The sequence below is a fragment of the Halichoerus grypus genome, chromosome 8 (genome assembly GCF_964656455.1).
Source record: "Halichoerus grypus chromosome 8, mHalGry1.hap1.1, whole genome shotgun sequence".
NCBI classification, from domain to species: Eukaryota; Metazoa; Chordata; class Mammalia; order Carnivora; family Phocidae; genus Halichoerus; species Halichoerus grypus.
Window position 1 is genome coordinate 146,249,833 of NC_135719.1, and position 15,446 is coordinate 146,265,278.

General features: G+C 40.6%; 1 protein-coding gene across 5 annotated transcripts in view; it reads right to left on the reverse strand.

Annotated features, from left to right (window-relative positions):
- SETD3 (SET domain containing 3, actin N3(tau)-histidine methyltransferase) overlaps positions 1-15,446 on the reverse strand; it is a 78,061-nt gene that overhangs the window by 14,260 nt on the left and 48,355 nt on the right. For 4 of the 5 annotated variants that reach the window (XR_004908662.2, XM_036065372.2, XM_036065370.2 and 1 more), the window contains exons 7-8: positions 2,916-2,974; positions 1,489-1,603 (exon numbers count right to left, since the gene is read on the reverse strand). Coding sequence is in view for 4 of the 5 variants with exons in the window: in XM_036065372.2 (XP_035921265.1) it covers positions 1,489-1,603; positions 2,916-2,974 (174 nt within the window). In the remaining variant the exon portion in view is untranslated. The remainder of the gene's footprint in view (positions 1-1,488; positions 1,604-2,915; positions 2,975-15,446) is intronic. The other variant, XM_036065373.2, reaches the window with a different exon arrangement.

The window sequence follows — 15,446 nt, forward strand, 5'->3', positions numbered from 1 at the left end:
GACCCGGGCCACGGGCAGGGCCGGGTGCTGGCGGGGTGCTGGAGGGGAAGGGAACCTCCATATTTTATTCCCGCAGAGGCCTCTGTTTAACTGTTTTTGTTTGTTTACAATAGAGTATGGACGTTTTTAAATTTTAGATATAAAACAATGAACTCTAATGATCAATCAAGTTTGAGAACCAATGATCTAATCCAGTGAAGCAAAAAGAAAAAATACTATAGTCAAGTATTAAAAGCTTTTTGAAAAATTTTAGAACTTCGATCTTGTAATCAGTGTTAAGATAGCTCTGAAAGGAGAAAAAAAAACAAAAAAGAATGAAAGTAAATAAAATATACTGCTCCTTACTATGGCTAATTAAATTAAGCATATCTAAACTAAGGCAGAAATATAATTGTAAGAGGGGAACTCTTCGTTCTCCACAAGTTCAGAGTATGCTTGTTGCTACACCTTTCCAAATTCGCACCAGGGTATTCTAGCCTCCAGTGTTTGGCACACGTTACATGTGTTCTGGCCATTTCATGGGGTTAGATGTGAAACACTCATTTACAGCATTTTTTAAGCCCGTTTATAGTACTGCTAATAATAACAAAGGGAGCTGATGTTGAGAAAAGATGAACAAAAAAGTAACCAAGCTGGTATTCCAGTTATAATGCTTAAAAATTCAAAATATTCTGAAGTTGATCCTATTTCTGTGTACGGGTATCAGGAAATCTTGCTCAGACAGCCCCCTCAGCACAGAGAGCGCGTCAACCTCCACCGTTGCCGGGAATCCAAAGAACGCTGAGGAACAGGGAGCCAGCTTCCGTGGCTTCCTCCTTTCACATGTCGTAATTAACAATCATCCTCAAATTTCCTTATTTTCTTAGTGTCTCCTACCCGGTGCTTCCCACGCCAACCCTGCATGCGAGGCCAGGAGCCAAACGCCCCGGAGCGCCTCCTCCTGCCCCAGCACCAGGGAAACCAGCACCGGCTCCTGAACAAAAGCAGGTTAAGAAGCGGGGCCAAGGATGTGGCAGTGTGTCAGGTGAAGGGAAAGGGAACAGCAAGCAGTCAGAGAACATAATAGCCGGGAATGTAGTCAGCAAAGAGAGAAAACAAAAGGAAAAAGAAGAAAGGTGTTTTTTTTTTTCCTTCAATAAATCAGTATTTTAAGACAGTAAGAAAAAAAACTTTGGTTTAGTCTGTGGTTCAATAAGATAAGAAAATGAATGTTTAGGCTGGAATTATGGCTTAGCAAATAAATGCAGTTCACTGTGGTTTCTGAAAGTGGAATGAGATTCAAGTTCCTGGTTTTTAGGATTCAGCAAACGCAAAGAGAGAAAAACACCAGCTTCTCTCTGTGGGAGGTCAGAGGGGTGGCTCGGCTTGGTTCTGCCTGCTCCCTCTGGAGGGAGGCAGCAAGGGGGCAGGATCTGCAGGTGGAATGTCCACTCTAAAGCTTATTCACCACAGCTCCCCGGATTAAACACAACGCAGAGGGGGCGTTACCAGGCCGTTGGTGTGATTGCACATGTCCCATAAAGGAATCAGCGCCAGGGTCACCCGGGAACCGTCCTCCGTGGGAATTTGGTTTTGTCGAGTCATAACAGAAGAGACTGCCCACCTGTAACGATCAGAAAAGAGGTGAACTACGGTAGGCACATTTCAGAGCCCGTGCAGTGAGACCTCAACGAGAAACTATGGTTTGTCTGACGTCTCACCAGTGTTCAAAACCTTATCCTAAGTACCACAGGTGATGATTGGCCTTCTTCATCATTATTTAAAATTAAATCTAGGGCTGAGGGGAGAAAGGGGAAACTGGGAGGGAAAAAAAGACAGAGAAAACCCAGGGGTGAGGATAAAGGGGGGATGTTCCATCCAGGGAGACGGAGGGTCTGGAAGGAGGGCCGGAGACAGAGATCTCCAGGCCTCCAGTCTTCAGCGCGGCCGGAACCCCCCCCCGCCCCGCGAGCCCACACCACCTTCTCCTACCCAAATGCTAACTCTGCACCTGTATGAAACCTCAGTGAAAGGCAAACAACATAACTCCTTTCTGACCAGAAACCCTCTAAGAACTCAACAAAATGTGGCATGTTATTTTTTATTACGTTGTGCAGTCAATTAAATCTTTTTGTTTAAAAAAAATTACATGATTTCACTCATATGTGGAATTTAAGAAACAAAACAGAGGAGCATAGGGAAAGGAAAGGAAAAATAAAATAAGATGAAATCAAAGAGGGAGACAAACCATAAAAGACTCTTCATCACAGGAAACAAACAGGGTTGCTGGAGGGGAGGTGGGTGGGGGATGGGGTAACTGAGTGATGGGCATGAAGGAGGGCACGTGATGTAATGAGCACTGGGTGTTATACGCAACTGAAAAATCATTGAACTCTACCTCTGACACTAATAATACACTATATGTTAATTAATTGAATTTAAATTTTTATAGAAGTCCCCACTTTACACTAAAATAGTCTATTTAAAAAGGGGGAAAAGTCCTCATGACCACCCCACATGAAAGTTAATCTCCACTATCACCTGGCCACCTTGGCTAATCCCCACCACTACAGGTGAGGGCAATTTCTGTGTGGTTATTAAAATGCTGATCCTTACCCCAGCTGTCCATTATAACTTCTCCAGGACTACCTGTCTGGGGGCTTTAACTGGTCACAGCAGGTCACTTCTTACTGAAGTACTTCCCACTTCCAAGATCCCCAAATCACTCAGAAACCACCCCCCAACACACACAATACACAACACACACCAAAGATGTAAACACACACCCCCCACAACCATCCCCTGCCACATCACAACACACACACACACACACACACACACACACACACACACACACACACACACACACACACACACACACACACACACACACACACCACCCACCCCACCCCTCCCACCCCCACCACCCCACCAACCTGTAGTCCTCATAAGTGAAAGCATCCTTCAAGGGCAGTTTGTTGGCGTGAGGATGGGTCTGGGAATTAGAAGTTTCAGAAAGCAGACGTGAAAAGAGAAGAAGGGAAAACAGAAATCAGTCAGCAGAATTTCATTATTTAGCTGCCTAACAGATCCTAACAAGAGCCAAATGAAGCAGGAGGCGTCCAGCCGCGCTACTGAGGGATCATCGTGCTATTATGCTCTCATACATCACTGTCAACTTAATTTGTTGTGCCCAGCAGCCGCCATAAATCTGCTTCTTCATATTTCGATACCAGAACCCACAGACACCACGCAAAAATAAAATTTAAGGTGGACTGACTTTACCAAAGGTGGGCACACCCACGCTCTGAGAATCTGATCAAAACTGAAACCGGGAGCCTCCGAAGTTAGGGGTCTGTCCTGGCCTTCCTCGAATCCTTCTACCCACAAGCTGCATATCCCTCATGAATACATTTCAAATCTCATCTTATATCGATAAAAGGAGCAATTAAAGGCACTCTAATAAATTGAAGGTTCTTTCATTTATCTCCGACTTAAATCATTTGGATGGAAATCAACTTATGTGCAAATGAATCATATACGTAGTAAATGCGGCTCAAGTACAGAAAATCAAGAGAAAGAGTTTTGTGAAATCATAAATTTTACAAACAAGACAAAGATAAAACAGAGAATGACCTATTTAAATCGGACTACATTTTTCCCCCTCTGGACAAAAGAACATTTGGTAACGATGTCCCAAACGTCACACTTATGAGAACATTTTATCCATTCCCTATTCTCTCAGCACAACGACCCCCCCACCCTGGACCTTTCCAGCGCTCAAAAACTTTGTCTCAGTTAAGAAATTAAAAGCTGTAACAGCATAATTTTAATCTTCGGTTTCAATTCCGGTCTGACAGACAGATGGCAGCGAGTGACCAAGTGAGCAAACGGCCATCCCCAAGACGCGACGAGACCCCGCTGTCCGGTCTCCACGCCGCTGCCGATGAGTGGAGCTCTGTGCAGCATGCAGTTTGTATCCTGGCGCATTAGCATCACAAGTGCACAGCCATTTATCATCGCTCCCCGTAATGTACTTGCTGGCACCGCGCGCAGGACAGTAGGGGATGAGGTAAAAGTGGCTCAAACCGTAAATCAATTAGAAAACAAAAGCTTGTGCTCAGTGCGCAATTTTAGGCAAATTATATACTACAAAAGGCTGCCAGTTGGGTGTTAGCTCCCAGGTGCCCGCTCTCTCCTCTAATTCTTCACCCGGTTTTAACCCTTAGGAATAAAAGTCAAAACATAATGTGTGTGTAAGTTTGAAATGTTGCAGGAACATAAATGAAATTAAAGAAGGTATGTCTCAAGTCAATATATAAAATGACATATTGCCCAGAGGAATTTTCCAGCTGCTGGTGGCAGATCGGGATTTTCTCTGTTAAAAAAAGAAAAAAAAAAAATCCGATGCTTTGGTCAACCCCAGCGATGATGCGAGAATCCCAGGGCTTGAAGCTTCTTTCCAAACTCTTCTTTGTAATGAATGAAATGTAAGGCCATGTTCTAAGAGACTAAAGATGCTGTCCATTTACCATTATAAAACTTAGCCATAACAGTGTTCAGGTTTTTCCTTATAAAAGTACAAATTCAGCAGATAAGAACGGTCCCTCCACAAAACCAGAACCACTGTGCCAGTAAGAAGCAGCACAGCAAGGACCTCGCCTGCCGAAACCCTCTCTCACTTACGATACAGTGACACTTCACATCTGCGCCATGGCGGACGGGGGCAGGATGGCGCACACGCCACCGCATTTCAAACTCTAGGACATGGGAAGCATTGTTGTTTTTGCTATTTTAAAATACTTTAATTCATTTAAACTGTGGAATGCACTATGGTATTTAGAGAGTTGGTAAATTCCAACACTCAATCCCATACGTATTAAGAATCTGACCCACCCTCCCAAAAAAAGTCTGACTTACTGAATAAAAGAAAGGATGACAATTTTCAAAACTGGAATGCTGAATGTCAAAATGACTTGAGCAACAACCTTCCACCACTGCAGGACCCTGAAACAGCTGTGGACTCTGCAACCGTACTCAAACAAGGTAACCTCCTCAAGGGCCAAAAAGATGGAAAACTAACTCTCCAAAATGTTTCCCTTCCTCCTATTTATATACCTTTCTTACCGAAAACAGAAGTTCATGCTCATAGTCCTGGTGAAGTCGTAAAGACAACTCAGGGGGAAAAAATATGCAAATGCTTTCTTCAGATTAATTTTGATGATTATTTGGCTGTAGGGTTATATAATATTTGCAGAATCTGTTAGAAATAATTGTTCTTATATGCTTAAAAATTAGGGTGTGCCTCCTGTATGTAATTCTGGTATAAAAAGCTATTCTGCCACAGAACACATGCACTTAACCGTTATGCTGAGGCACAATTTAATTTGACACTGTGGAGAAAGGCAAGTAACTGCCATTTCAACAGGGCTCTCACCACTGTGGCACTATCGCCACCTACTGGCCTCAGGGTGGAACAGGCAGAGCCGCAGAGTTCCTCAATTCCTGAATTCCTTCCCAGGGTTAAGGCCTACAAAGCAACTTACCGTAAACCCAATCTAGGGTTTATCTAGAATAGCTACTGTTTCAGCTTTACTCAAGCAAAATCTGGTTTCCAAAAAAAAAAAAAACACCTACCCTACCTCTTAAAAGTATTGTACAATACTTCTACAAGGATCTTGAACCACTGAAATACTGAAAATGATTTGTGTGTGAAAAACATTTAACTTTGAAAAGAAATAATTTCACATGTCCTGAAAAAATGAACAAGAATAAGAAAAATACCGGTTTCAAACACTCCTAAAGCTCTGGACCCAATGATTTTTTTTTTTTTAAACACCAAGTCTTTTTCCTGCTGAAGACCAAGTTAAGGTTTAAAAACACATCTTGCAAAAATTTTAATATTAACCCAAAGTTATTTGAAAGTTCCTAAAATGTTCTTGGATGAAAAGTCTTTAAGGTCATCCATTAAAGGCAGGATAAACATTCCTCACCTTATAAAGCAAAATTTGATCAAGGTTTTGTTTATCATGACATATCTTCTCCAAGAGAAGACATTCCTAAGTTGTACTTTAAAAATAAAAAAGTAGGGGAGCCTCGGTGACTCAGCCGGTTAAGCGTCTGCCTTTGGCTCAGGTCATGATCCCAGGGTCCTGGGATCGAGCCCCACGTTAGACCCTCTGCTCAGCGGGAAGCCTGCTTCTCCCTCTCCCACTCCCCCTGCTTGTGTTCCCTTTCTCGCTGTGTCTCTCTGTCAAATAAATAAATAAAATCTTTAAAAAAAAAAAAAAAAGAAGTAAATTAGAACAGAAAGCTTATTCTTTGTGGCCAATTAGCTTTCGCTGTGACTCGTTTCCGAGACATAGATATACCTGGGATGGGTGAGGAGGGCCATCAGGCGGTGTCAGGGGCAAGTCTGGGATCTGCCAAAGCATTAACTCCCTCCCCACCCCCACCCCATAAAGATAGGGTTAGAAACTAGCCACAGATTTTTCTGCAGATTTTTAAATGATTGATATTTTTACTTTCTTGAGCATTATAAATATTTGAAGTTGGAGAAATAAACAGTTGGTGAAGCTCATAATCAGTCTTGAAGCCCTGAAGAGCTTACTTTTAAAAGAGGACTCCTGTTTCCTTATGTGAACAGGCAACCCAGTGAAGTCCTCTTCCATTCCCTTTTCTGCCAAAAGGAGGTATTCCAGATGAGACACAGTAATATTGTATCTAGTACAAAATAATCACTGTGTTTGGGAAAGATTAATATCTAAAATCGCTTGTTTGGCTTCAATAAAAAGAAGTAATATTGCTAAATATGTAAGTATGACATTTTGAAGAATTTACCATATTGCATGGGTCTGGTAGCTATGCTTAAGGAAATTACAGTCAGCATATTTGATCCTTATTAAAGTTCTGTCTTGAACTATCACTCACATAAAACAAAAATAAACCGAGAGGAAATTTAAATAAAACCTATGGATTACAAGAGTTTGAAGATGAAAAAAATGAACAATATTCTGGCTTTAAAAAATTGATTTAGCATGCAGCTTCTCTTTATAGTCCCTTGATAAAAATGAAATCTCCCTAACAAACACTTAATAAAACCTGTCAATATCTCTGGAAAGAAAAATGACACAAATGCATTAAGTATTAAATACCCTTGGAAAAAGTCACATATTCCATGAATTTTTGATGCACTATCTTGACATTAATGTAAAACCTTGGTATTTATAATTGACAGAGATTTAATAAAGTGTAAAAGAAGATGGCTGCAGTACAGCATGCCGATTGTTGGGGTTGATCAGAAATGAGAGATACAGACGTGCACTTAAACTAAATCAACAGTTAATATGTGTTACACGGATCAGCTGCAGCCTTATTTTAAGCTCATACAACAAACCTTTGTGGAGAACCAAAATAAGCAGACTTCGTTATTATGTGAATTCCTAATTCAGAAACATCTAGTATGGGAAACAGCTTTGCAACAGCTCTGCACACGAACAAAATGCATTTGACTTAAAGTTTGTTTTCTTTTTAACATCTAACAGAAAGCATTTTTAAAATAAACCAAACCAAAGATAAATGCTCCCACATACAGAGAGAGAGGCATTTCCTAAAATAATTCTCAGAAGGAACTGTATTCAACCTGAGGAAAGATTCAAAACCCTCTAAGGGGAAAAAAAAAAGGATGAGAACACACAAATGGCCTCTAAGACACAAACACCAAACACTTTTCAAAATCAGATCTTTATTTTTCTAAAAAACACTCACCTCCACCTACACAGACTTCTTTGAGGAAATCAAGTTGAACACATTTAATAATCACCTTCAAAGAGGCATTTAAATATACTAAAAGGACAGTGGCTCAGTGCTTAAAAATGACTCCTAAATACTGTATTTTAAACAATTTATAGCCTGCTATAATATGTACTTGTTAATTTCAAAAATATATACGGTAGTTCAGTGACTTATTAATGGTTCTAGAGTATCAGGAAGGGCAAAATACAAAATTCAGAAGTTGTACCTGGTTTAAGCTGATAAAAAAATAGCATGCAATTAAAATTTTTCACCTAAAATATGACTAAGATTATATTTGGCTTTACTTCTTAAGTGTATATTAAAAGGGATAGCAGGGTTAACCAGCTGTGGGTAGTCACACCTAACTCTAGTGATGGTTCCGTTTCTCTTATTTCTACAAGGATAAAATCAGTCACCGAACCTCCGATCTGAACTCTGGGTGGATGCAATGATACGTTTGGGAGCTCTTCTCATGGAAGCAAGAGCTCTTCGGTGCTTTCAATGCCACCTGAGAGAACCCTCCACAAAGCAGCCCCGTGGCATCCTCCCCAAGCCCAGTGTGGATCCAGGTCTCAGCAAATGTTAGGTCCATGCAGATTGAGAAAAGAGAGGCAAAAGGCAGCTTCAGCCACCCCCTATCCTGACGCCTGGGGAGACCTCTCCTCTTCAACGCAATTCCACAAGAGTGGTCAGAAGGAAAGAAGGATTTCCCCTGCAGAAGCTGAATGAAGGAGACAGGGCAGAAGAAAAACAAAAAGAAAGGACAGGGCAGGAGAGGACAGCAGGAGAGAATGGGGAAAATGCCAAGAGTGGGGGTTTCGGGGGTGGGGGGCAGAAGGGAGATTTACACGGAACACGGAGGCCTCTCCCCCAGTGAAGGCCGCACAGGTGGCATGCTCCTCATGCTCAACCCGCCCTGCGTTTTCTAAGTGGACATAACACAGTTTAACAGAATGACAAGCTGCAAAATAGCTACCGGATATAAAATTTAGTTCTGATGACCATAAATCAGAATCAAAGCATGGTTCAGGTATTTGGCTCTTGAGGGAAAAAAATCAATTTTTAAGACTTTTATTTTTAAACACAGATTACATCCAACTCTTCAGGGAATTTTCCATCATAAAGTTCTTTGAATTCACTCAATATGATCAAATAAATACATCAATACACATTAAATTTAAATTATTTGCTTTTCACTTATATATACATATTTAATTTTTCTACAAAAATGCGTATTACCTTGTAATAAAAATGTTTAAATTAAGAAAATAAGATTAGTGGAGAAATACCAACGTCATTCAATAAATTTACAAAATTACTCTAAGATGGAAGAATTGGTTTTTTCATTGGAAGGCACTGAAATCTATTCAGTTTAAATTAAATTGAAATTTGCTGAAACACTGCAAAAGGTATGCCTCTTCAAAAACTTTACTAGTCACCAATTGTAAACCCTGAAGATAGACAACCATGAACCAAATACAGTTATGATCAATCAGCATTTTCTGACTGCCAACCACTTATCCACTCACCAAATATTTATTGACTCAGGGAAGAAAAAGGTGAAAATAGGTTAGGACTAGAAATTCATTCATTCAACAAATGTTGTATTTACTGACCATGTGAAACGGAAGGCACTCTGGCAGATGCCATGTGATAGGTGGGCAAAAAGACATGGTAACGTCCTTGCAGGCGGGTGGGGGGGGTTCTGCCTACTGGCAGTCAGAGGAGTCACTTAACAACAAGCCGGGAGACCCTTCTCCGGGGCCACCCTGGTCAACCACCCTGGGTTCCCTGCTCTGCCTCCTCCCGGCCGACCCCAGTCTGCTGCTCTGTGAGTGTGCGTGTGTACGCACACGTGTGCACATATATGCACATGCGTGAGAGCATCTGACACCTGTTTCTCTCCCACAGCAGGGAACCTCAGTGAGGCAGGGACCACGCCTGTTTTGATCACCAGAGAATCTCCAATGGCTCGCATGGTGCTTCATTCAAAGGGCTCTTCCTCCTTCAAGTGCTAAGGAAACACCCTCCTTTGCTGGGTGGCAGAGGAGAGCGCTGACCTTGTGGAATTAGATTTCCTGTCTATGGCTCCAGAACAGCCCGAACAAGAGACAAGATACAGGAGGTGACAACTTCCCAAACCACCAGGACTCCACGGGGGATGAGAGGCAGGGCCAGGGGACCAGGCGATCTGGCTGCAGTGCAGTTACCACCAGGGAAATGGGGACCTCACGCTCCTGGTCTGAGGGGCGTTCCCACAGGCTTCAGAGACACAGCTTTCCTTCTCCGTTTCTTCTACCTTCCATCCCTTAAGATGAGGATATTCTCCCACCATCTGGGGGTCAGAGAATATTCTTTCTCCCTCTCTCTCTTTTTCCCCAAATCTACCTTTAAACACATTTATTTGAGAAAGCTCTAAGAATCCAAGAGGGAGCAAATGGGACCAAGCATGGCAGTCCTTTGTGCCAAAGAGTCACCAGATTTCCCTCCTCCATACTCCACCTCATCCAGCAGCGTGCACCCTTGGAAAAGGTTAGCCCATCCCTTCCCGTGTCATCGCTCATCACCCAGCTCCCTGTGCCTCTACTTCCCTGCCGGAAAAGGGGGTTGGACAAATAACGTCTATCTTTTAAGTTCTAAAATGCTTTGTTTCTTTGTCTTTTGACACTCCCCCACCTAAATATCTCAATCTACTGATTAACCTAAGGACTCTAAACCATAATCAAGAAGACAATTCCACCACATAATCCATGATTATTGATAAGGTAACTTACACTTGCAGCTCCTCAGACTTATCAATAATGAAAGTGCAAAGACACAGAATGGTCAAAAGCAGTTATTGTTCCAGAAGGACACATGTGCGTCAAGGAAGCAGGCTGGAACTACTCGTCATCAGCTCCACAGTACCTTACTTCTCATTTCAGCTATTTCAGATTTCAGTGATTCAGAATAAAGACTTTGGACTCTGGTTAAATTCATCAGTCCAGCATGATCAGAGTCCCCAGTCATTTGTAAGATGAGAGCATTACGACCACCACTGTGAAACCAATTTCCTTGATAGGGTGACTGACATTCAGAGCATGCATATAAACTCTTGTCCTAGAAAAGGAAGTATCATGCTTGGTACATAGGAAAGCTCTCTGCATCTCCAGGAGAGAGAGACAGAGAGGAGGAGGGAGGGAGATTGATATCAACGATGGCCATTTGCTAAGCACTCTGTGCAAGGAACTCTTTTGAGAACTTTACGTGTATTTATATACTGTTGACCCTTGAACAACACGGTTTGAACTGTGCAGGTCTGCTTATATATGGATTTTTTACAGTCCAGTGCTGTAAATGTATTTTTCTCTTCCTTAGGATTTCCCTAATAACATTTTCTTTCCTCTAGCTTACTTTATTGTAAGAATACAGTACATAATACATATACAAAATATGTGTTAATCAACTGTTTACATTATCCGTAAGGCTTCTGGTCAACCAGTTATTGGTAGTTAAGTTTTTGGGGAGTCAAAAGTTGTAAGTGGATTTTCATTGGGGATGGAAAGGGTCAGTGTCCCTAAAACCCGCATTGTCCAAGGGTCAACTATAATTTAATCATTGTGATGCCTATGAAATAGGCACTGTTATTAGCCGCATGCTATTGATGCCGTAACTGATGGGCACAGAAGTTACCAGTATGTCCAAGGCTGCCCAGTAACAAGTGGTGGGGCTGGGGGAAAGACTTAGGCCACTGTTTTCTGGATGTTACTTTAAGGCAAAGGACAATCAGTTGTCCTACTTTTATAAATATAGCATAAGTTCTGATATGGTAAATACATTTTTTCTTGATGAAATCCTAGAAAAATGCTTGGCAAATATTGCTTTCACTTAAAATTCAGCGTATTGGGACGCCTGAGTGGCTCAGTCGGTTAAGTGTCTGCCTTTGGCTCAGGTTGTTATTCCAGAGTCCTGTCAGTGGGGAGTCTGCTTCTCCCTCTCCCTCTGCCCCTCCCCCAATTTGTGCTCTCTTTCACGTGTGTGCCCTCTTTCTCTCTCAATAAATAAAATCAATTTTTTTTAATTTTTAAATTTTTTTTCAAAATTAAAAAAAAATAAAGTAAAATTCAGCATATTGGGCTACCTGGCTGGCTTAGTCAGAAAAGAATGTGACTCTTGATCTCAGGGTTATGAGTTTAAGCCCCACACTGGGTATAGAGATTAGTTAAATAAATAAATAAATAAACTTAAAATTCAACATAAACCCAGCCCTGCCACCCCCAGCAGGCCAATACCTGAGGCCTGCTCTGGGAATCTAGCTCCACGCACTAGAACGCCTACAACGGTCATAGCCAGGACCTTGCAGCCAGCCTTGCCAGAGGCCTGCCCTACACACAGTAGGTGTGCACCAACTGCAACCCAGCCACAACAGAAGGATGCAGGCAGCCCACACAGGGCTCACCCCTGGGGCACCTGGCTTGGGTGACCAGGGCGGTTTGTTCTAGCGGGTCCCACAGGACACCTTCTGCATAAAGCAACTCCTTCAAGGCCAGGAGACATAACTGATCTCCCTGATACATAGAAATAAACAGAGTCAGGCAAAATGAGGGGACAGAGGAATATGTTCCAAATAAAATAAGACAAAACCTTAGAAAAAGAATAAATGAAAGAGTTAAGCAATCTACCAGATAAAGAGTTCAGAGTAATGATCATGAAGATGTTCACTGAACTCAAGAGAAGAATGGATGAACACAGTGAGAACTTCAACAAAGAGATAAAAATAGAAAAAAGACTCAGAGTTGAAGAATATAGTAACTAAGATGGAAAACACACTACAGGGAATCAAAAGATCAGAGGATGCAGAAGAGGAGCAATCTGGAAGACAGGGTAGTGGGAATCACCCAACTGAAACAGCAAAAAAAAAAAAAAAAAGAAATTCAAAAATGAGGATAGTTTAAGGGACCTCTGAGACAACATCAAGTGCACTAACATTCACAATATAGGGCTCCCTGAGGGAGAAGAAAGAGGGAAAGGGGTGGAAGACCTATTTGAAGAAATAATGGCTGAAAACGTCTCTAACCTGCTGAGGAAACAGACATCAGATCCAGGAGGCAGAGAGAGTTCCAAATAAGATGAACCAAAGAGACCCACACCAAGACACATTATAATTAAAGTTTCAACAGTTAAAGAGAGAATCTTAAAAGCAGCAGGAGATAAACAACTAGATTTGTACAAGGGAGTCCCCACCTAAGACTATGAGATGAGTTTTCAGCAGGAACTTTACAGGCCAGAAGGGAGTAGCACAATATACTCAAGGTCCTGAAGGGCCAAAACTTACAATCGAGAATACTCAACCCAGCAAGGCTGGGTATCTCTAAGGAGTTTCCCAGACAAGCAAAAGCTAAAGGAGTTCATCACTACCAAACCGGCTTTGCAGGAAAGGTTAAAGGGATTTCTTTAAACAGAAAAGCAAAGGCCATAACTAGAAATAAAAAAAATCATAAAAGAAAAAACTCACTGGTAAAGGTAAATGTAGAGTCCACAGCTGGTATGAAGGTTAAAAGACAAAGTAGTAAAATCATCTAGACCTACAATAATTCATCAAAGGATACACAAAATAACAAGATGTGCACAATATGAGGTCAAAACATAAAACTCCACCAAAAACCTATTAGTAGTAATAAATGAACTCAGTATAGTTATGGGATACAAATAACACACATAAATTAATTGTACATAAATCTGTTGCAGTTCCAAATTCTAATAATAAATTATCAGAAAGAGAAATCAAGGAAATGATCCCATTTACAATTGCATCAAAAAGAATAAAATACCTAGGAATAAATTTAAACTAAGGAGGTGAAAGACCCATACTCTGAAAACTATAAACACTGATGAAAAAAATTAAAGATGATACAAATAAATGGAAAGATACACCATGCTCATGGATTGGAACAATTAATATTGTTAGAATGTCCGTACTACCCAAAGCAATCTATAAAGTTGATGCAATCCCTATCAAATACCAACAGCTTTTTTCACAGAACTAGAACAAATAATTCTAAAATTTGTAGGGAACCACAGAAGACCCCAAATAGCCAAAGCAGTCTTAAGAAACAAGAACAAAGCTGGAGGCATCACCATCCCAGGTTTTGAACTACACTACAAAGCTATAGGAATTGAAACCGTATGGTACTGGCACAAAAACAGATACACAGACCAACAAAACAAAATACAGAGTCCAGAAATAAACCCACAACTCTACGGTCAATCTTTAAGAGAGACAGGAATACACAACAAGGAGACAGACAGTCTCTTCAATAAATGGTGTTGGGAAAACTGGACGACTACATGCAAAAGAATGAAACCGGACCACTTTCCTACACCACATACAAAAATAAACTCAAATGGATTAAAGACGTAAATAAAAGAGCAGAAACCATAAAACTGCTAGGAAAAAAAAACAAAGGCAGTAAGCTCTTGGACAAGTGGTCTGAGCAATATTTTTTGGATATGTCTTCTCAAGCAAGGGCAACAAAAGCAAAAATAAACAAAATGGAACTATATCAAACTAAAAAGTTTTTGTACAGTGAAGGAAACCATCAACAAAATAAAAAGGCAACTTTCTGAATGGGAGAAGATACTTGCAAATCACATAATCAATAAGGAGTGAATATCTAAAATATATAAAGAACTCACACAACTCAGTATCAAAAAAAAGCCAAACAATCCAATTAAAAAATGGGCAGAGGACCTGAATACACATTTTTTGAAGTCATACAGATAGCCAACAGACACATGAAAAGATGCTCAACATCACTCATCACCAGGAAAATACAAATCAAAACCACAATGAGATACCACCTCACACCTGTCAGAATGGCCAAAATCAACAACACAGGAAACAACAGGTGTTGGCGGGGATGTAGAGAAAGGGGAACTCTCATGCACTGTTGACGGGAATGCAAACTCCCGTCAGTACGGAGGTGCCTCAAAAAATTAAAAATAAAACTATCGTATGATCTAACAATTCCACTTCTTGGTATTTATCTGAAAAAATGAAAACACTAATTCAAAAAGATGTATGTAACCCTATGTTCATTGCAGCACTATTTACAATAAATAGCCAAGATACAGAATCAACTTAAGTGTCCATCGATAGATGAGAGGATAAAGATGTGGTGTGTATGTGTGTGTACAACACACATTATAACATATTAATTATAACATGATATGATTACATGTTATATATTATACCCTTCAGCATAATATATAATAACATAATATTTTAATTATTATATGTATATAGAATGGAGTATTATGCAGCCATAAAAAAGAATGAAATCTTGCCATCTGCAACAGCATGGATGGACCTAGACAATACTATGTTAAGTGAAATGAGTCAGAGAAAGACACATGTGGTCTCTAGATATGGGGAATCCAAAAACAAAACAAAACAGAAACAGAATCATATACACAGAGAACAATCTGGTGATTGCCGGAGGGGAGAGGGGTGGGGATGGGTGAAATAAGGGAAGGGGATTAAAAGGTATAAACTTCCAGTTATAAAATAAATAAGACCTGGGGATGCAATATACAGCTTAGGGAATATAGTTAATAATACTATAATAACTTTGTATGGTAATGGATGCTAGCTAGATTTATCATGGTGATCATTTTGTAATGTATATAAATGT